At 35.2% G+C, this 22,045-nt stretch overlaps 1 protein-coding gene across 3 annotated transcripts in view; it reads left to right on the forward strand.

The window, feature by feature from the left end:
• The first annotated feature begins 15,975 nt into the window (after positions 1-15,975).
• LOC115229254 (titin homolog) overlaps positions 15,976-22,045 on the forward strand; it is a 139,352-nt gene continuing 133,282 nt past the window's right edge. For 2 of the 3 annotated variants that reach the window (XM_029799631.2, XM_036515470.1), the window contains exons 1-2: positions 15,976-17,421; positions 19,151-19,196. In XM_029799631.2, coding sequence (XP_029655491.1) covers positions 16,500-17,421; positions 19,151-19,196 — 968 coding nt within the window. In that variant the 5' untranslated portion in view covers positions 15,976-16,499. The remainder of the gene's footprint in view (positions 17,422-19,150; positions 19,197-22,045) is intronic. The other variant, XM_036515465.1, reaches the window with a different exon arrangement.

Here is a 22,045-nt window from a genome sequence, read left to right on the forward strand (position 1 = left end):
GTGTCTGTTTGTCCCCCAATATCACTTGACAACTGATGCTAGTGTGTTTACGCCCCCGTAACTTAGTGGTTCAGCAAAAGACCGATAGAATAAGTACTAGGCTTACAAAGAATAAGTCTTGGGGTCGATTTGCTCGACTAAGGTGGTGCTCCAGCATGGCTGCAGTCAAATGACTGAAACAAGTAAAAGAGGTGTTGTTGTCTTTCATTTACTTGTAACACCCATTGATTTGTCCAATGATCCTTGTAGTGTATCCTTACACTATCCAATACTTTAAGTCAGTTTACTGTTCTGAGCTCCACCAGTTCTATGCTAAGTACCCTTGGTAGCAAATGTTTCACTTCTAATCCATTTTAAACAGTTCAGCAGGTAACTGAACCATCTGCTTGGACATATCCTTTTGCATTTTTTCACATTAGCCATAATCAATTGTCTCAGTTTAATGACACTATTTAGTTCTTAAGTGGATTTAGTGGAACTCAATCTGTTGCAAGTACTTAGGCTGTGTCTCTAATCATGTGGATAATTTTCCTTCTCCCTACTTATGGAAGCTACCTTTTCCTTCTGACCATGCTATAAAAAAAAACAATAAAAAATTAAAGTTGGCCCCAGACAGCAAAGATGCAACAGAAACAGAAGAAAATGTCCTGAAAAATCACACAGAAAATCATTGACTTGTATCAACTTTTTTTTAAAATTTCTTAATCAAGGAGGACGTACAGTATCTAAGTCTCTAAAACTGATGAAAAGGAGAGTGGGAAAAGTGTTTTCTCAAACTAGAGACCTGATCCAACTACTTGTAACAGAGCAGACTCTGCTAATAGACCCAGGTGAAAGTGTTAAACTTGGTGACAGATTTAGTCTATTAAACAAATAGGCCAGAGCAAGATTCAAACTCAGAATGCAAATGGCTACAAGGCATCTGGTCCAGTGCTCTAACAATTCTGCCAATCCACAACCCAAGACTGGGGGTACTATATTTATTAACTCCAAAAAGATAAAATGCAAAACTGATTTTGGCATGAATAACTACAGATAATAATAGCATTAATGCTTTTCTCATGTTTCTGTGTTGACTTGTTCGATTTTACAAAGCTAAGATGTTGGCCAGACATCTCAACTTTCTACTTTTACAGCAAGCTCTTAATATTAATCTTAGTAGAATTTTTGTGTATAGAATTCAGTTCCTTAATCCAGCGTGTTCTTAAACTGTTCCTTCATATCTTATACATTTCCCAAGCATCCATAGTCTTTCTTCTTTCAAGTGGTTTATCAATATTTATTTAAGTTTGTAAAAAAAAGATAAAAATAAAAAAGAATAAATGCAGGCATGGCTGTGTGGCTAAGAAGCTTGCCTGCAAATATGTAGTTTCAGGTTCAGTCCCACCACATTAATGTGACTGTATGAAGTGTTTGCCCACTAATCTAAGGAATATCCTTTCCACACAAGTCTTCATGTGGAGTGATAAGGGTAGAGCAAACAATGAATTTATGGTGGCACCTCCTTTTGTGGGTGTTAGGGCCCAGTGTATAAGACATGTGGTGCTTAAACCTGCTGGAGCCATAGCCTCATTATAAGAGGGGTCTGTAGCATCAAAAATTTCTTGACTGGTGGACAGATTCAAAATCCTCTTACTGACACCCTTCATTGGGTTCTTGAACATAATAGGTGGGTAGCAGGAGGCTGTTTTAATCTGCAACAGCTTTTTGTTTGGTTTGCAGTACGACCTGTATGAACAAGTACCCAGGTGCAATGTAGCGTCTAAAAAGTTGACAATGATAAGGTTGGTCTCTATTGTAATCTTAAGTCCAAGGGAACTAAGGGTGCAAATTAGGCCCTCCCTAAGACTATCTAGGATATGTCTGTTAGCACCTTCAGAGATGGCTAAAATGGCATCTCTGTATGAACCAAAAAGGACAGACAAGAACCTCTTTGTTAAGGAGTCCAGTATATACAATTCTATGAGTTCGCAGACATTGTGCTGTCGAAAGCTCCCATTGTCACATCGAAGGAGCCTACTGTGTCAGTTTGTTTGATCCAAGTCAAACCTTTATTGAACAGCAGTGTTTTCCTAGCAAGCATAATAATGCCTATGTTCCTATCACTACTGTAAGTAAAATTCCTATCAGATAGAACCTTTTTGATGTGCTCTTTACTCTTTTACTCTTTTACTTGTTTCGGTCATTTAACTGCGGCCATGCTGGAGCACCATGTTTAGTCGAGCAAATCGACCCCAAGACTTATTCTTTGTAAGCCTAGTACTTATTCTATCGGTCACTTTTGCCGAACCACTAAGTTACGGGGACCTAAACACACCAGCATCGGTTGTCAAGCGATGTTGCAGGGACAAACACAAACACTCTAACACACACACACAGACACACATATATATACATATACATATATACGACGGGCTTCTTTCAGTTTCTGTCTACCAAATCCACTCACAAGGCTTTGGTTGGCCTGAGACTATAGTTGAAGACACTTGCCCAAGGTGCCACACTGGGATTGAACCCAGAACCATGTGGCTGGTAAGCAAGCTACTTACCACACAGCCACTCATCCACTATATCAAATTGGGAGAACTTTAAACCACAAAATAATTTCATTGGCACTTTGCCATAAGGAGACTAGATGCTCTCCTTATGTCATTATTGATCTGTCTCATTTTATGCTTGCTTGCCAGCCTGATTTCCAATTTTGCCAGGTTAATCAGGCAGCATTCAGGGTAAGAGGCAAAGTTAGGTTTGTGGTCTTTGATGGTGATAAAGGCATTTCTCTTAGCTAATACTTCAAACCCATCAGCTGTACCTAGACTGTTGGTCAACTGTTCGGCTTTGTTGTCAATACTATCGTATGCATGTGGGGAAGTATGTTTATATTTCAGTGTGATGCTATTCTCTAAAAGCTTATAATATGTGCATGTGTTTACATTATATATACTTTTTGTTTTGTCAGACAAGTGTAAAGTCCTATCTGAATTTTTTAAGATGTAAATCAGAAGAGTGCTTGTGCTGAAAGGAGCAAGAGGACTTATGGAATCTCAGTTTGGGGATGATGATGTCCAGTAGATCTGCTTGAAAGGCTTCGAGGTCTTTGATCTGGGTGGGAACTGCCTGGATCTGATATTGTAAGCATTGGCTTCTGAGGATGGCATGACTTGGTCATAGAAGTACGCCTTCCATCTCAAGTGCTTTATGAGGTCAATGATCTTTTCTAGCAGCATCCTCATGTAGAGTTCATTTGATGGTGGAGGTGCAAATCCAATGGCCACTCTCTGACTAGCCATTACAAACAACCTCCTAAATATATATATATATATATTATATATATATATATATATATATGTGTGTGTGTGTGTGAGGTGGTGTGTGGCAAAAAGCTTGCTTCTCAACCACATGGTTCTGGGTTCAGTCCCACTGCGTGGTACCTTGGGCAAGTGTCTTCTGTTACAGCCTCAGGCTGACTTGTGAGTGGATTTGGTAGATGAAAACTGAAAGAAGCCTGTCACACACACACACATATATATATATATATATATATATATATATATATATATTTATGTGTGTATGTCTTTGTCTCCCTAACATCACTTGACAACTGATGTTGGTGTGTTTATGTCCCTAGCAGTTCAGCAAAAGAAACCAATAGAATAAGTACTAGGCTTACAAAGAATAAGTCTCCAACATGGCCAGAGTCAAATGACTGAAATGTGTAAAAGAGCAAAAGAGTAGAATAGTTCCATCGTATGCCAACAGATGGCAACACACAGTTGTGTGCAGTGAGAGCTAGTAGAGATCTTCATGAGTCAGTGTGCTGGGTGACTTCACTGTGTTTACTTCACAAGTTGTGAAATTTGTGTTTTTGTGATCACATGTATGCTGTAGTCTGCAATTTTTTATCATAGACAGGAAGTTGGAACAAAGAGCTGACATGAAATTTTCTAGTAAACTTGGAAAATCTGCTACAGAGACATTGAGCATGCTTTGGTAAGCTTATGGCAACAAGGCAATGGGCCATACACAATGTTTTTAGTGGCATGGACTCTACAAAAGCAGAAAAACATCCCTGGAAGATGATGAATAATCTGGAAGACCTGTCTTGAGTGTCATCCCTGGAAATGTGGTGAAAATCCATCAGCTTGTACATAAGGATCATTGGAGGACAATCAACGACATTGATAATGTTGCTAGTCCACCATATGGGTCCTTGGAGGTAATCCTAACGTCTGAATGTGGCGTGTCTATGCCAAGTTTGTCCCCCACCTGCAGACCAATGAGCAAAAAGAACATTGCAATGGAGTCTGTCAAGATCTCCATCAGAGTGTTGCTGATGACTCTTCCTTCATGTTGAGGATCATCTACAGTGAGAAGAGTTGGGTCCACAGGCACAACCCTGAGATGAAGCAGCAGTCATCACAATGGAAGAGGCTTTCATCTTCATGATTGAAGAAAGCATGACAGAACCACAGCTCAATCAAGAGCATGCTTATTGTTCTTTGTGAAATCTGCAGTATTGTGCATCGAGAATTCATCCCCCAGGGCCAGACTGTCAATCAAGAATTTTACTGTGACGTTTTGAAGCATTTGATGGAAGACATTCAGCAAAAGTAACCGGATCTGTGGAGCATGAAGAATTGGATTCTTCATGACAACACTGCACCTTGTCATGAGCTCTCTTCACTCATGAGTTTCTTGCCAAAGACAACATGGTATCGCTTCCACAGCTGCCCTATTCACCAGATTTAGCACCTGTGGATTTCCATCTCTTCCCCAAGCTGAAAATGCAGCTCAGGGGTTGCTGTTTTAGCACAATTGTTGAGATCCAGAACAAATCACAGAATGTTTTCAACACTTGAAAAAAATCACATTTGAAAAAACAAAATTACTGGGTTTGATTTATTTGACTAAGTTGGTGCCCCAGCATGGCCACAATCTAATGATAGAAACAGGTAAAAGACAAGAAAAAAAGGTTATAGATAAAATGAGATACCATATTCCTCTGAAACAAAGCAAGATGTTGAGCTACTGAGGAGTCATTTCCCATACTAGAAAATAACAGCCAACTAACCCTCAAATCACATCCTACCATCTTGAAAAAGGAAGAACACATTGGAAAATGTGAGAGTGATGTAGCTAGACAAGCTAGTGCCACCAGGCATAGTCTTTGAGTTTGCCACATCCCCAACCTCTATCAAATACAGAATAAAATACATATTTGAAATGTAAACCTAAAAATGCTGCTCAAAGCAGATCACTCACTTTTAGTAGTTGATACACTTTTAGACATTTTGTAGTAAAATGACAGGAAGATTATGGTTGAAATACTTTGATCATAAGAAGATAAGCTCTTATATGAAGCTAAATAACAAAAATCAAGTAGGTTTTATTATTATTATTTTTGTTATATCCCATTTTCCGTGCAAAAATATGACCAAGAAAGCAAAAAAAGAAAAACAACAATGATTTTAGCATAAACACAATCAGCAAATTTATCTGCTTTAAAAAGTGTATCTATGTATTCTGATCTCTGTCTGAATGCACCTACATTAGCTTAAGTAGATCTTCCTACTCACCACTCAACAACACAGCATTGCAGCAGAAAAACACATATGATTTTCTCTTTGAAATCAATTCTAGTGTTCGTATAACCAACAAATTCCTCTAACACTGCACACTGCTGAAAATCTCTTCATCTATCCAACCATGAATCCTCTTGCATCTAAACATAACAAGTTAAACAATCTTTATAGAACACTCATCTAATATCCTCAGACATTTTACTCCTGGCATAGTTTCTATTTTCATTAAAATATTTAACGTTGCAGTATTAAATCTAAACGAGAAAGCACGTAACTGTATATCCTAATTGTTTGCCATTCAAATTTCTTTCACTACATCTCCACCCCAAAGTCATCATCATCATCATCACCATTGTTGTTGTCATTGTTATTGTCATTTTTTACATCTGTTTATCCATGCTTACATGTGTTGGATAGATACTCTCTATTTTGTCATCTTTTTTTTTGTGTGATACAACACTCAGATCAATGGCCTTTATCAATACTTCTGCTCATGTCTTCCTTGGTCTTCCTCTTCCACAGTTTTCTTCTACTCGAATCTCTTGGAACTACTACTATCATCCATATACACATTACATGTCCTTACCACCACAGTGGTCTCTTGCACACAACATCCATTTTTTTCTTATACCAAGATTTTCTCTTGCTTCATTTTTGTCTCATTGGTCACGCTCATTAACATTACACAAACATCAGAGATAATAATTAATACAGTGGTGGCTATAATGAGTGGTGGTGGTGGCAGAGTTGTCAACAGTAAATATGAGAGTACATTGAGAATGATAGCAGGTATGAGAGGCTGTTATAGATGAGGTATGGCAGACCTAAAATGTAGCTCAGTGGAGAGGGAGAGATACCTGGAGGCTCAAACAGGAGAGATCATTGGAAAATAAAGCGGGAAAGGTTGATATCTTACAGCATGATCTCTCCATCATCTTCAGTTTATTTCCTGCTTTAACTCCAATGCTGAAGATTCATATAATATTTGATGCGGTACTTTTTTTTCCTGGGGCTTTGAAGTTCTAGAATTATTTATTCAATCATTCCTGGATATTTATTGGTCTTCTACATCTTAACCCTTTAGCATTCAAGTTACTGTTAGATGTAATGCTTATTTATTCACATTGTTTTGAATTAATCATGCATCATCTCATAGCTTGAAGATTTCAATGTTGCGATTGTTCATTTTTATAATGACATTGTAGAGTAGATGTGAGATACCAGGATATTTAGTTGAAGATTTTGATTGGATACAACTGGTTTAAATGCTTAATGTTTAACCCCTTTGATTCCAACTTGCCTGATACCACCCCTGGTTCTATGACACAGGCAACATGTCAAAGTGATCTAAATTAAAACCTTCCATCAAAATTTCATGTTAATTTATGTTCCAAACACTAGCTTAATTATGGCCAAAGTTATTTTACTAAATTTTTAATGATTTTAAAAATTAATTGAAACAAAGGCATCAGATTGGATCCTGGTGCAGCTTCTCTGCTCACCAGTTCTCAGTTAAACCGTCCAGCCCATGCTAGCATGGAAAGCAGATGTTAAATGATGATGATGATGATGATGAAAGGCAGTGTTTCAACAGAAATATGGTAAAAAAAGGGTTAAGCCATGGAAGGATTGCATGAAACACTTCTGTTAGACTCAATAATACTCTTGTTGCTTCTGAAAAGAATATTCTGTAGGTGTGGGCATGGCGGTATGGTTAAGAAGTACACTTTGCAATCACATGGTTTTCAGTTCAGTCCCATTGTGTAGCATCTGGAGCAAGTATCTTCTACTATAGCCCTGGGCCAAACAATGTCTTGTGAGTGAATTTGGTAAATGGAAACTGTGAGGAAGCCCATTGTATTCATATGTATGTATGTATGTATGTATGTATGTATGTCATTGTTCAGTTTTATTTCAAGATTTCTTGCCAATAGAGAAAGAGCCGGTTTCTAACCTAGATTCAAGGCTTTTTCATTGGAATTTCAACCTCAACAACAGGATATTTTTGTTTGTACGCATGTGTGCATGCATATGTTCAGATTTGTCTGTTTTGCTTTATGTCTGTATTCTCATGCATATAGTTGCATACCTAGACATGCGCATATATAATTAAATGATAAATTGGTGGCAAGTTTTACAAATTTTTACTGTTCCAGGGATGGATTGGATCTGTAGTTTTTGAATTATGTATGTATGTATGTATGTATGTATGTATGTATGTATGTATGTATGTATGCATGTATGTGCGTGTTTGTGTTTGTATTTGTCTTCCCCCCTCTGCTTGACAGCTGGTGTTGATTTGTTTACATTCTTCTAACTTAGTGGTTTGGCAACAGAGACCAATAGAATAAGTATCAGATAAAGAAATAAATACTGGGGATGATTTGTTTCTCTAAATCTCAGTTTGGTGCCCCAGCATGGCTGCAGTCCAATGACTGAAACAAATAAAAGATAAAAGATTAGCATAAGTACTTTATTTTCTCTTTAACCTTATAGCATTCAGATTACTCAGTCAAATGTAATACTTAAGATATTTACATTGTTTTGAATTAATCATGCATTATCTTGTAGCTTTGAGATTTCTGATGTAACTGTTTATATTTTAGATTGACATGGTAGGGCAGGTGTGAGAGTCTGAATCTGGTTAGCTTGGACATAAAACAGGTGGAATATTTTGGCCAAATATGGCCAGTTTAAATGCTAAAGTTTTAAGTTGGGGGAGAAGATAGTATCTATGATTTGTTATTGAGCCACCAAGATGTTAGGTGATGGAGTTAAACTGGGTGATGGGTTAAGTCTACAATGCATGTAGAGCATGGTAAGATTTGAACTCCGAATGCAAAAAAGAGAGAGAACTGAATAAATACTTCAAAAATTAGTCTGTTCTTCATATTGTTCCACCAATCCACTGCTTTAAATTGCTAATTTTTTTTTTCAATTCACCTTGAAAATATAAAAGACAAAGTTGATCTCAGTAGGATTTGAACTCAGAGCACAGAGAGTTGGAATAAATGCTGTGAAGCATTGTGTTGATACTCTAATGACTTTGCCATTTAGTCACCTCACGTGATGTGAACTGCTTGATTTTTTAAGTTTGATTACACATAAAAATGTAAGGAAATGTTGAAGAGATATTCATTAGAATAAAATATGAAGAATTTATTTCCAGACATGGCAGTGTCATTAAGAAGTTTGCTTTGCAACCATATAGTTGCAAGTTCAGTTCCACTGGGCGACACTTTTGACAAATGTCTTCTTACTATAGCCACAGGTCATCGAATACTAAGTGAGTGAATTTGGGAAATGGAAACTGCATGGAAGCCCATCATATGTATGTGTGTGCTTGTATATGTATATAATATGTGTCTGTGTGTATATATATTGAACACATATCACTGCCTTGGTTTCTGCTGGGGTCTCTTTCCATTCACAAGTTCCCCATATAGCATCTACTTAGGCATCCTACTAGCCTTCATTCTAATAAGGTATCTAGTCCAACATAACTGGTGCTTGTACACACACACACACACACACACACACACACACACACACACACACACACATATATATATATATATATATATATATATATGTACTTATATGTGTGTGTGTGTGTGTACTTATATATGTATATGTACGTGTTATGTATGCATGTATATATTATGTATATATGTGTGTATGTATGTATAGCATGTCAGCAGTTGTGCGTATATTGTATGTATCAATAAAAGAAAAAAGTAGTTAGAAGTAGGAGAAATCCATTTTTTTTTACAACTTATACTCTTGAAAGGTAGTGAACAAGCTGAATCATTAAAATTCTGGACAAAAGGTTAAATGACATTTCTTCCTGCTTTACGTTCTGAATTCAAATTCCATCAAGTTCAACTTCGCCTTTCATCCCTTTCAGGGTTGATAAACTAAGTACCAGTCATGTACAGAGGTGATGAAATCAGCTTATTCCACCCCTAAAATTGATGGCCTTGTGCCAAAATTAGAAACAATTATTAGTTGTACTATTTCATTCTGACTGGAATTTTTTAAAAGCTCTAAAATAACGAGCCTATCGAGCCTATCGTTTAAACATGTGAGTGAAAGATATCAGCTGTTCATTGAAAAACGTCAGGAATTCAAAAAGCTTTAAATTTGTTTGCATGGGTCTAGAGGTTGGAAAAAGAATGTTTGGGAATGATCAGTTAAGATGTTTAGGCACCTGCTCAGTATTTGGAATCTCTCTTTGTGTATGTATAAGTGTGTATGTGTGTGTGTGTGTTTGTGTGTGTGTATGTATGTGTTTAATCAATGTGTAGACAAAGGATAAATGAGTTTGACAAGAATAGGCTTTCTAAGTTTGGCCTGATGTTACAGTAGAAGACACTTGTCAAAGGTTGGATTGAACCTAAAATCACATGGTTGCAAAGTGAGCTGCTTAATCACGCTGCCATGCCTGCTCCTATCAAAGTATTTTCTTTGAGGTTTTATGTTTAATCTCTTTACAAAGCTTAATCATTATATGTTCTTCCATAAACATGTAGAATATGATAGAACTGAATCTATGGTTTTTGTGTTGTACCTCTCAACAAGAAATTTAATTCTACTTGTTTTAATTAGCATAGATATAGGCAGATTATATACTTTTAAATGTCACTGAAGTTGTTTGCCTTAAGAGGAAATTTCAGAATTTTCAAACATTTGCATGTTATTCGAGCAATGAAAGAACATTATACCACCAGTATTCAAAATCTCATCCCTGGCAAAACTTCTACAAAGTAAACAGATGTAAAGAGTAAATAAATCTGGCAACATTATCATTTCTTTTGTTTATCAATATTATAATTTATTAAAAGATAAACAGATTTTTTTAATGCTGATTCTGTCTGTTTAACTTTGGTAATTCATCAAGAACCAATTGAGTGTAACCCCATGTCAGCATGCACTCACCATCCACCTCATCATCATTGTTTTCCATTCTGGCATGTGTGTGTAGATTTGACTAGCTGTGTGTATCTGAGGGTTTACTTACATTATGGTTCTACATCTGTTTGTGCATAAATATGTAGTCCTGTTGTATATGGCATAGAATCCTACCCAACCGTTTGTGTGGATGGGGGTGATTAGACTCATCACACCACCCACTTTAAAATCGCCAGATGGTTATATGAAGTTCTTTCACTAGAATTTACACTGTTGCAAGCATTTAAACTAGACAAATGGTTACTATGGCATCATGACATAGCAACAGCTCCTATACTTCCCTAAATCTCAGAAGGTAAAACTAAACCCAGCAGAATATTTTTCTTCCACTGGGACTCTGATCCAGCTTACATCTCATACATCATCACCTCTTACAAACACACAAACCACACATCCTATTCCTGCCTATGATACAAATCTCTATCTATAGTCAACTCCTATCTGTAGTCCATCTCTGCTCTCTACATTGAACGCTTTACTCAAACTTCATGTCAAAAGTTGGTGTCAGCACATTTGTAAATTTTACTCTCTCCTTCCTCTGATGTTAGCTATAAACTTCCAGTTACTTTGTTTCAAAGTCTCCCTTTTCTACGCCTTCAAATAATTTTGCTCTCTCTACCACTCTCCAAACTCCTCAAACCAAAATCATCTCTTATCCCTTCTTGCATTGGTGATATCTATCTCACCCTGCTCCACTCCAAAGTCACCATTATCAATGACTTCAGCACTCACAACACTCCTTAACACTGACGCCCGCCTATTCTGATGTGTAGATGAGGTGCTCTACTGAATGCTTCCATACACTTATTAAACTGCAACCTTCTGGTCACTTGTCAAGAACATCACTATCAACTTTGTGGAATTTTTTTCCTCCCACTTCTTAATGATGATGGTTTTGTGAGCAGCACTCTTGTGGAGAAAATCTCCAGCTTCAATCTTAACTTTGCATCCAAAACAACACTGTACATGTGAAATAATTATCCTTCAAAGCTTTCCCTTTCTATTCCATTCCACTAAGCTCACCACCAAACACACATACATGCCAAGTACAAAAGTAACTCTGGTCACTTCAAATCAAAAAGGCTACTAGCCCTGATGATGCTTCTTCAGTTATTCTCTGTGATCTTTAGTAACAATCTACCACTTGTTCCATTCCCTGGAAGTAAAATTTCTCTGACTCTGCCAACTACTGTCTTATTACACTCATTGAAAACATCTCAAAGATGGAGGCAGCCATTAGCAAAAACCCTGTAACAGCTTGAATTTCTCTCCTCCTAAATAACTACAATTAATGTTTTTCATAATTACTTGAAACTTATTGCCCTATATTACTCACCGGAGGCTGCTGCACTTTTTGATAAAAGTAGTGTTATTGCTCTCAATATCAGCAAAGCTTTCATCTATGTCTGGTATTGTTGCTCGTGATATCAGCAATGCTTTCATCAATATCTGGTACATGAATATTTGAAATAACTGCCTGCCTATCAGCTTTATTCATGCCTCATCTCTTGGTTCAATGTATTCTTCTCAGGTCACATACTTACAGTGTGTGCTGATAGCACATTCTGCAACCTTCCCTCTGTCAATTATGGTGTGCACTGGGGTTTTATTTTGGCCGTCACACTTTTTCTTCTATACATAAACAATGACTTGCTATCACCTCCAACAGGGTTCACTCCTACACAGATGACACCACCCTTTATTCCTCTCTAACCTTCCATAGTTAAGCTTCATACACATACAACCAATATACCTCATGCTACACCTGCACTAACTCCTTGAACATAGACCTTGAAAACATCCTCCAGTGGCATCATGCCAACCTTGTCTTCTTCAACAACAAAAAAACCCATCAGTGCACACATCAAGAAACATTATCGCATCCCAACCCCTCTAAAGAATTTCGCTCTCAAGGCATTTATCACACTGAGGTTACAGTAGAAGACATTTGCTCAAGATATTCTACAGTATGATGGAACCCCAAAGCATGGGGTTTAGAAGTTCACTTTACAACTGTAGCCATGAACAAACAATTGTGCATGTTTGTGTCTTTGTGTGTGTGTGTGTTTGTGTGTGTGACGTTTCAACTTCATATAATTTGGTGGCCTGGTAAAAGTTATTCATGTGTGACGTCTTCATTTTATTTACAGCTGCATTTGTTTAGAACAATGTAACTTTATCTTCATACAGTTAGTTCAGTTATGACAGAATCTTCTGTTTAGTTAGAGAATGGATTTCAAATGAGAAAATGATCAGAATGAAAATTCTTAAGAGTAAGATGAGATAAACACCTTCCTCCCCCATAGATCCCAATATTCTTTTTAATTTTTTTTTTTTTTTATGATACACCCAAAAAACCAACAACTAGCTATATTTCTCTTGATGAAGAAGAATCTTGTAAAGGAAAGTGATATTTAGTGCTTGTAGCAATTCTGAAGAATATTCAGTAACATAATTTTAGAGTCCCAGGGCAAGTTTTTAAAATTTGTTCCCTTTCCCTAGACACCTTCTACACAACCTCTCTGTCCACTCTTGACCCCTGTCACTGATACCTTTCCTTTTCCTTTTCTCGTGTTCTTTTTTACATTATACACCTTAAATAAATCTGTTCCTCTCATCTTACTTAACCTAGAATCATTACTCACTCTCTCTTTTGTTCTTCCTCTGTTATAGGGACCATTTAGGCCCTTAGCCTTGCAAGTTACAAGGCAATATTCACTTGTGCTGTTGCCATGAGAAAAGCACCTAGTACACTCTATAAAGTGGTTGGCATTAGAAAAGGCATCCAGCCATGGAAACCATGCCCTGATTTAATCAAATTAGTCAAATCCTCTACAAGCAGATTCACTGATAGCTTCAAATCTGTTGTACATGTTCAGACTCTGTTTTATATAAGTTGTTGTCTTTGGCATTTGTCTTTTTTTTGGGACATGTTCATGGATCTATCACTGACAGAGCAGTCATTTCAATTGCCAGTGGAGTGGACAGACTAAATTAAGTTCAACCAACACAGAACTGGTGGCCCAGATGTATGTGAGAAATTGCTCTGGTGAGGAACTAAATCTCAGCAGGTTTCAAAGCACTGTGTAAGAAAGTAGGGTTGTGTTATGATCTGAAGAAGTTTCATTATTCCAAGTCCTGGTCCTATTCATGGTATCATTGGTATCATGGTCTTCAGGAATACAGATGCAAAGTGAATGCATAGAATGCACAATCATATTATCTTTCTTTTATATATATATATATATATATATATATATGTATATTTACATTATGTAGTACAGATGAAGGCACATGACATAGTGGTTAGGGTGTTGCACTTACGATTGGAAGATTGGGGTTTCAATTTCCAGAATGGCTGTGCATTGTGTTTTTGAGCAAAACATTTTATTTCACATTGCTCCAGTCCACTCAGCTGTAAATGGATGCTCTTGTGATGGACTGATGGAAATGTTGGCCTGCCTGCTTAGCCAGCAGGGTGTCATCATTCGAAAGCTAAAAGGATGTGAAGCATATTATGACCAGCAGTGTATAACACCATCTGAAAGTAGGTCCATACAGTGATACTATGATGTAGTGGTGGCATGGCTGTGCAATTGAGAAGCTTGCTTTGCAACCACATGGTCTTGAATTCAGTTTCACTGCAGAGCACTTCAGGTTAACGTCTTCCAATATAACCCTGGATCAACCAATGCCTTGTAAGGGAATTTGGTAGATGGAAACTGTGTGGAAGCCTGCCATATCTATGCATATATATGTATGCATATGTATGTGTGTACCTTTATATTTGTGTTTGAGCCCCCACTCCTTGACTAGCAATCCATGTTAGTTTGTTTACATCCTTGTAACTAAGTCGTTTGGCAAAGGAGACTGATAGAATAAGTACCACTTAAAAATACAAGTAGTGGGGGTGGTAAACCATCAAGGCAGTACTCCAAGATGGCCACAGTCTGATGATAAAAGATAGAACATAAGAGAGAGTAAAATGGGTTTTTTTAACATATTATCTTACCATTTTCTTTGACATTGCCAGATCTGGGGAGGTCTCCAGATCACTTTTTCCATCAACTGTGACATTTGTAAATGTTATTTCACATTGACTGCACTTAAGACAAGCCTGATTCACAACATTTAAATTCCAGTGGCATTTTTGCTTTCTTTTTATTCAATAATCACATCAGATTTTAAGAGCCCTAGCAAGATTCTGATAATCTTCATTTACTGCACACTTAAGTATTACACTTCTCAAATGTATAACTTACTATTTTTGCCCTGTATCTAATCTTTCTATATTCATTAAAGTCAGGTGTGTAATATTTTTGTAATATTTTACCTATCATTGAAATCTGTATGATGTACTTTATAACAATTCCACTAACTCTGATTATGTTGTGTAAGTAACAAAACCTTAGCATGGTACCTGTGTACAGGTAAGGAAAACGGGCTATTGAGAATCAGATATCTTTGATAGGGCTACAATGCAATATGGCAAATAGGATGGCTATAAACTGTTTAACTTTTGGTTAATGGGCCACCTGCAGGCTCTTTATACGAAAACTTATCTATCATAATCTTTTGCATATTAAAGCAGTGAAGAAATGGTAGAAGAAAATATGGTAACTATTTATCCCTTTCAAATATGTTAACTTCTTTTGTGAAAAAGACTAAGTTACAACTTACATGGAAGCACAGGCAGCAACTTTTAAGTTTTAACAAGCCACCTTATTTATTTCCAGTGCAAAAGTTTGAGAATGTATAATATATCACTTATGAAGACGTTTGTGGAACTAAACTAAGTTTAGATAATTCAAAATATTAAGTATCGTGTCAAGAATGATGGTAGCATGTCAGAAATTAAAATGAAAAATATTTACAACTGCTAATAAACACGAATCATAATTTGATAACAGATTTTCAAAGAAGCAGCTAAAAAATATTTTTTCTAAAACTAACTACTTTGTGTGGTGTTAGTGACTACTGATTTAGCTTGAAGGGTATTGATTGCTAATATCATTAAAAACTACAAAAATAGTATCCAAGTAAAAAAGCTTTCTTTGGAAATAGCTGCTTCTTTCTAGAAAGAAAGAAAAAGAAAAAGAAAGAAAAGAAACGGACTATCTGTAGCAGCCCCAGACGGTAGGTGGTATATAACTTACTCAGTGTCAAATTTCATGTAATACCTGTATTATCTTTTATTCTTGCACTTCTGCCAAAATTGTGCTGCCTTTCTAGGATAATTTTATCTCAGTTGCTATGACAACACAGGGTAAGATGAACTGAGAAAATATATAGTTTAAAATCAAGCTACCTATCAGCTGTTTATAAATAAATATTCCTGGGTCTGGTCTTGTAGATGCTACCATTGCTGCTGCTGCTTATATACTAACTAATGATATGAGTAGCTATGTAATAGTAACTTAGTATGTGTATGTGTGGGTGTTTACAGAACATTACCAATGATTTTTGGAAAAAATAGTATATGCCACTTGTGCTTGCTGAGGTAACTCCCACCTTCATGAATACAATCTTTCATATCTTAGAAGCAGTGGGTAGCACAAGAGAAAGCATCACAGCTAGTAGAGATGGACCAGCAGCAGCAGCAGCAGCAGTGGCATGAGCAGCTTCGACAACCATTCTGAACTTAGGAAAAACTTTCTTCAAATAAAAACAAACAACAAAAACAAAAGCCAATAGTGGAGCTCTATCTGTACAAATAAATGTAAATTGAAAGTTTATTTTTAATAACTTGCTGCCAACAGAATAAACTTCAGGATATCAGAAATAAATGTTCATACTCAGGGCGGAGGGCTTTAGATGCAAAAGAAGAAAAAACCTAGAAGCCACATTTATATTGGAACCACTGCTAAGACCTACCTGTTGAGTTAGAACTTCACTCAACAGCCCTCCTTCTCTCATATAATCCAATTCATTTCAGACACGACAGAAATGGATTACTTGAAAAGATCTCGTCCTTATACAAGCCAAATTCTTTCTGATGTTAACAGGTACAAAAGTAGCCACGAAGATATTACCAGGTACAGAAGTGGCCACGAAGACATTAACAGGTACAAAAGCAGCCATGAAGATATAACCAGGTACAGAAGTAGCCACGATGACAGTAAGAGGTACAAAAGTAGCCATGAAGATGTAAACAGATATAAAAGTAGCCTTGAAGACAGTAACAGGTACAAAAGTAGCCTGGATGATACTAACAGGTACAAAAGTGGTCTGGAAGATACCAACAAGTACATAAGTAGCTTGGATGATACTAACAGGTACAAAAGTAGTCTCGAAGACACCAGCAGGTACAAAAGTAGCCTGGATGACACCAGCAGGTACAAAAGTAACCTCGAAGACACCAGCAGGTACAAAAGTAGCCTGAATGATACTAGCAGGTACAAAAGTAGCCTTGAAGACACCAGCAGGTATAAAAGTAGCCTGGATGACACAAGCCGGTACCTAAGTAGCCTGGACGACACCAGCAGGTATAAAAGTAGCCTAGATGATACTAGCAGGTACCTAAGTAGCCTGGACGACACCAGCAGGTATAAAAGTAGCCTGGATGATACTAGCAGGTACCTAAGTAGCCTGGATGACACCAACAGATACAAAAGTAGCCTCGAAGACACTACCAGGTACAAAAGTAGCGTTGAAGATACTACCAGGTACAAAAGTAGCCATGAAGATATTAGCAGGTACAAAAGTAGCAATGAAATCGCATCAAGCCGACGGTCAAAGGTTTCTTACAGCGATAATGTTTCGTCAATGTATCTCACTGATCTGGATTTAACTGATGCTGGTTCATATTCAAGTAAGGCCACAAATAAATATGGGACTACACACACCTCTTCAAGTTTTGACATTCAAGGTAAGTACTGTTAAAAATGGGAAATATTTCTATACATTGCTTAATTTCTTCTGAGATTAATACATGCGTGTATTTATGTATTTGTGTATACATGTGTGTCTATCCTTCTCTTTCTCTCTCTCTCTCTCTCTCTCTCACTCTCTGAAACTCTTTGTGTGTGTGTGTGTGTGTGTGTGTGTGTGTGTGTGTGTGTACAATTATTCTTTAATAAGAATAGTGTTGAGAGTGACTTTGAAGTTCTGGTCTGCTTAGTATTCATCAGACAGTCAGTCCAATGTCACTGTATTCTTGTTAAAGAATAATACGTATGTACTGTACAAAAAAGTATTGAGTAACTCATAGGTTTAATGTTAAATTGTTTTATTATAATCTGGCATAAAACAAGCATTAATAATACACACACATACACATATATGTATGTGTCTATATGTGTGTGTGTGCATGCGTGCATGTATATATCTATCTATGCTACTTATCTATCTATCTATTTATCTATATGTATGTATATATGCTTAATATATATTGTTTCTTTTTTATCACCCATTTGATATATGAACAATAGTACAATTGTTTAACACAAACAACTGTACAATTGTAAGGTATCATCTGGTTAATAAAAGAAATATTGACTCTGCATGTTTGAAGTATTGACTACATTTTGAGCTATAGTCTCCTCAATCCATGGACAAAGCCAGAATTATAAGAGGGATATAAATATATATATATATATATATATATATATATATATTCTATATATATATATATATATTCTATATGTATATATATATATATATATATATATTCATATATATAATTAAATTATCATCATCATCATATATATACTTACACACACACACATACCATATACACACACATACCATACACACAAATACCATACACACCAATATAAATATATATGTATGTGTGTGTGTGTATATGTATATATAATATTAACTGATTTCTCATTATTGTATTATTTTGCATATCTCTTCTTATTTGATTATTTTAAATATGTCCTGTCACTTGATTTAATAGCTTTCATAGATACCAGTAATTATCAGTTATATATATATATACACACATGCATATAAACATACATACACACACACAGGCAACCCCCCCCCACACACACACACTTGTAATAGTGTCCAAAAAGAAGTAGACAATTTTGGTTCAAATTAGAAACCAAAAATTGAAAATTAATTATTCATTCTAATTACATACAATTATAAACAATAAGAAATTATCAATTTGTATGAAGGGGAACTTGTTACCCAGTTTAATTAATTCCCACCTTAAATAACAAGTAACTTATAAAGGTGCTAAGAAAAGTCTATTCTAAAGGTACAATTCTCTTTTTATTACACCTGTACTGATAAGAATATTTGTACAGGTGGAGTACAAAAAAAAACAAAAAAACTTGAAACTATAATTTTATACTCTGAAGGATTTGAATATTTAAATGGTATGCACTGAATTTGGTAATTTGCTAAATTGGAAAATTTGCTTATATTTTACAGATTGGTTATTAATATTTAGTGAAATAAAGAGAAATACCTTCACATCTTAACTATTGTTTAATTATAAACTATAGCTTATGTTGTAATGCATATAAATTCAGCTGTGTTAATTATAGATAATATTAGATATTTTCTTTCTTCTAGTTTTATATTTTATTTTCTATTTATTATTTTCTAATTCTTTTTACTTTTATATGTTAATTTTTCAGGAGTGCGTCATCGACGAAAGAAGAAAGAAGACTTAGAGACTGAAACGTAATATTTCTTCAATGTTCTTATCTCTATCATAGCAAGTTGTGTAAAAATAGTTTACTAATTCTCTTAACATTACTTTTATTTAGAAAACAAGCTTTCTTTGTTGTCGCAAACGTATTAAACCTACCTCTCATAAGGTGGTTCTGGAAACTGTTTATTTATTTACTTATTTTCAAAAGATACTCTCGTTCAGTTAAGGGATGAGGATAGTCTGTGATGGTGTGTGTGTGTATGTGTGTGTGCGTGTGTGTGTGCTTGCTTACATACATATGTCCATAGATGCACACACACACACACACACATATACATATGTATATGATAAGTATGTTTGCATATTTGCTTGCATATACCTACACACACACACACACACATTCATGTTTGTATACATACATATATGCAAGCATACATATTATATAATGCACATATATATGTACACACACACATATATATGTATATATATATATATATATGTATATGATATATATATATATATATGTATATGACATATATATATATATATATATGATATATATATATGTATATGATATATATATATATATGATATATATACATACATATATATATATATATATACGTATATATCATATACATATATATATATGTATATATATGTATACATATATATGTATGTTTATGTGTGTATACATAAACTTATACATGCATGCATGCATATATATACATATATATATATATATATATATATACACCGGAGTAAACACATAAATGTGAAACAAGGTGGAAAAAAAGAGTACTCAAATACCAGTGGTAGAGTAATATGCTTTATTTAAAGCAGCAGAAAATTCAACAAAACCTGTTACTCTGAGTTTCCCGTTGCCGTTCATCGGACAGTTTTTTCTAGCAAAAACTGTCCGATGAATGGCAACGGGAAACTCAGAGTAACAGGTTTTGTTGAATTTTCTGCTGCTTTAAATAAAGTATATATATATATATATATATCATCATCATCATCATCATCGTTTAGCGTCCGTTTTCCATGCTAGCATGGTTGGACGATATATATATATATATATATATATATATATAATATATATATATATACTTTATATACTTTATATCTTAGAGTGTGCTTCTTCTTTCGGACTTATGTTTTTTACAGATGGTATATATATATATATAATGTTTGTGTGTGTGTGTATATGTGTGTATAATAGAGAAAACCTATACCTATCACCTAATACCGCATTTTTCTTGCTACCTACACACGGTGTATAATATTACCGACTTGCTAGTTGCTAGTAAAGAATCTGCTGCATGATGTTATTTGAACAAGAGGCTTGGTAACAGAATTTAGCAGTTCAGTATTATATATTAGGTTTCTTTCACCTCTACATTATATAATGGATGAATATCTCCTCTCTGTTTGCTACTTATAAATACAAACAGGAACGCGTTAAGGAACCATCCATACAGGGCTGGCTTGACTCTGTTCTAGTGTAAGTGAGCAGCTGTACAGAGAGAAACATCCTCATTTTTACCTTTGTGATTTTGAAGTAATTCTGGCATGTTTCCAGAATTATGCTGTTCACTGTTATACCCCCATTGTACACTGTTTGTATAAAGACTTCCCAATAAAATAGAAAATTTATTTGTATATTTAAACAATTTGAAGTCTTGGCATAGGTTTGTTTAGAAGATCTGAAACTATTTTTAGTGTATCTAATTTGTATATTACTTAACTTTACAATATGGTCTTCTCACATTAATCATCGTAGTCATACTCTTTTAGCATTCTGCATATGTTTCTGTTGAACACATGTTTAACTCAGATATAGGTAAACTTGTTGTACTAATTGTTTGCAGTTAGGTTGAAGGATGTTAACTCATTTAACTTGTTGACTTAATGTTATTATGGCATAAAATATAAACGACAATTCTTATAAAATTATTTAATAATAATAATAACAATAATAATAATAATAATAATAATAATAATAATAATAATAATGATAATAATAATAATAATATTAATAATAATAATAATAATAACAACAACAATAATGATAATAGGAGTAATAAATAATAATTATTTAAAAAAAATAACAATATTAGTGGTGATAGTGGTGGTGGTGGTGTTGGCAGTAGTAGTAGTAGTAGTAGTAATGGTGGTGGTGGTTGTTGTAGTAGTAGTAGTAGTAATTTTAATTATAATAATAATAATAGGAATAATAATAATAACAGTAATCATAATAATAACTAATAAATAATAATTCTTTTTCAAAAATAACAATATTATTATCAATATTAGTGGTGACAGTGGTGGTGGAGGTGGTGATGGTGGCGGCAGCAGTAGTAGTAGTTGTGGTAGTAGTAATGGTGGTGGTGGTGGTGGTGGTGGTAGCAGTAGTTGTAATTTTAATTATGAAAATAATAATAATAATAATAATAGTAATAATAATGATAATAAATAGTAATTCTTTTTCAAAAATAATAATATCATTATTATTAATATTAGTGGTGACAGTGGTAGTAGTGGTGGTAGTGGTGGTGGCAGTGGTGGTGGTGGTGGTGGCGGTGGCAGCAGCAGCAGCAGCAGCAGCAGCAGTTATAGTAGTAGTAGTAGTAGTAGTAGTAGTAGTAGTGATGGTGATGGTGGTGGTGGTGGTAGTAGTTGTAATTTTAATTATGATGTTGATAATAATGATGATGATGATGATGATGATGATGATAATTGCTTAAAATTTTGGCATAAGGCCAGCAATTGTAAGGAGAGGCTGTTAGTGGATCACATCAACCCTAGTATTTGACTGGTACTTATTCATTGCCCTTGATAATGAAGAAAAGCTAAGTCAACTTAACAAGGTTTTGGG

This window comes from Octopus sinensis, linkage group LG2 (assembly GCF_006345805.1).
Source record: "Octopus sinensis linkage group LG2, ASM634580v1, whole genome shotgun sequence".
Classification (NCBI taxonomy): domain Eukaryota; kingdom Metazoa; phylum Mollusca; class Cephalopoda; order Octopoda; family Octopodidae; genus Octopus; species Octopus sinensis.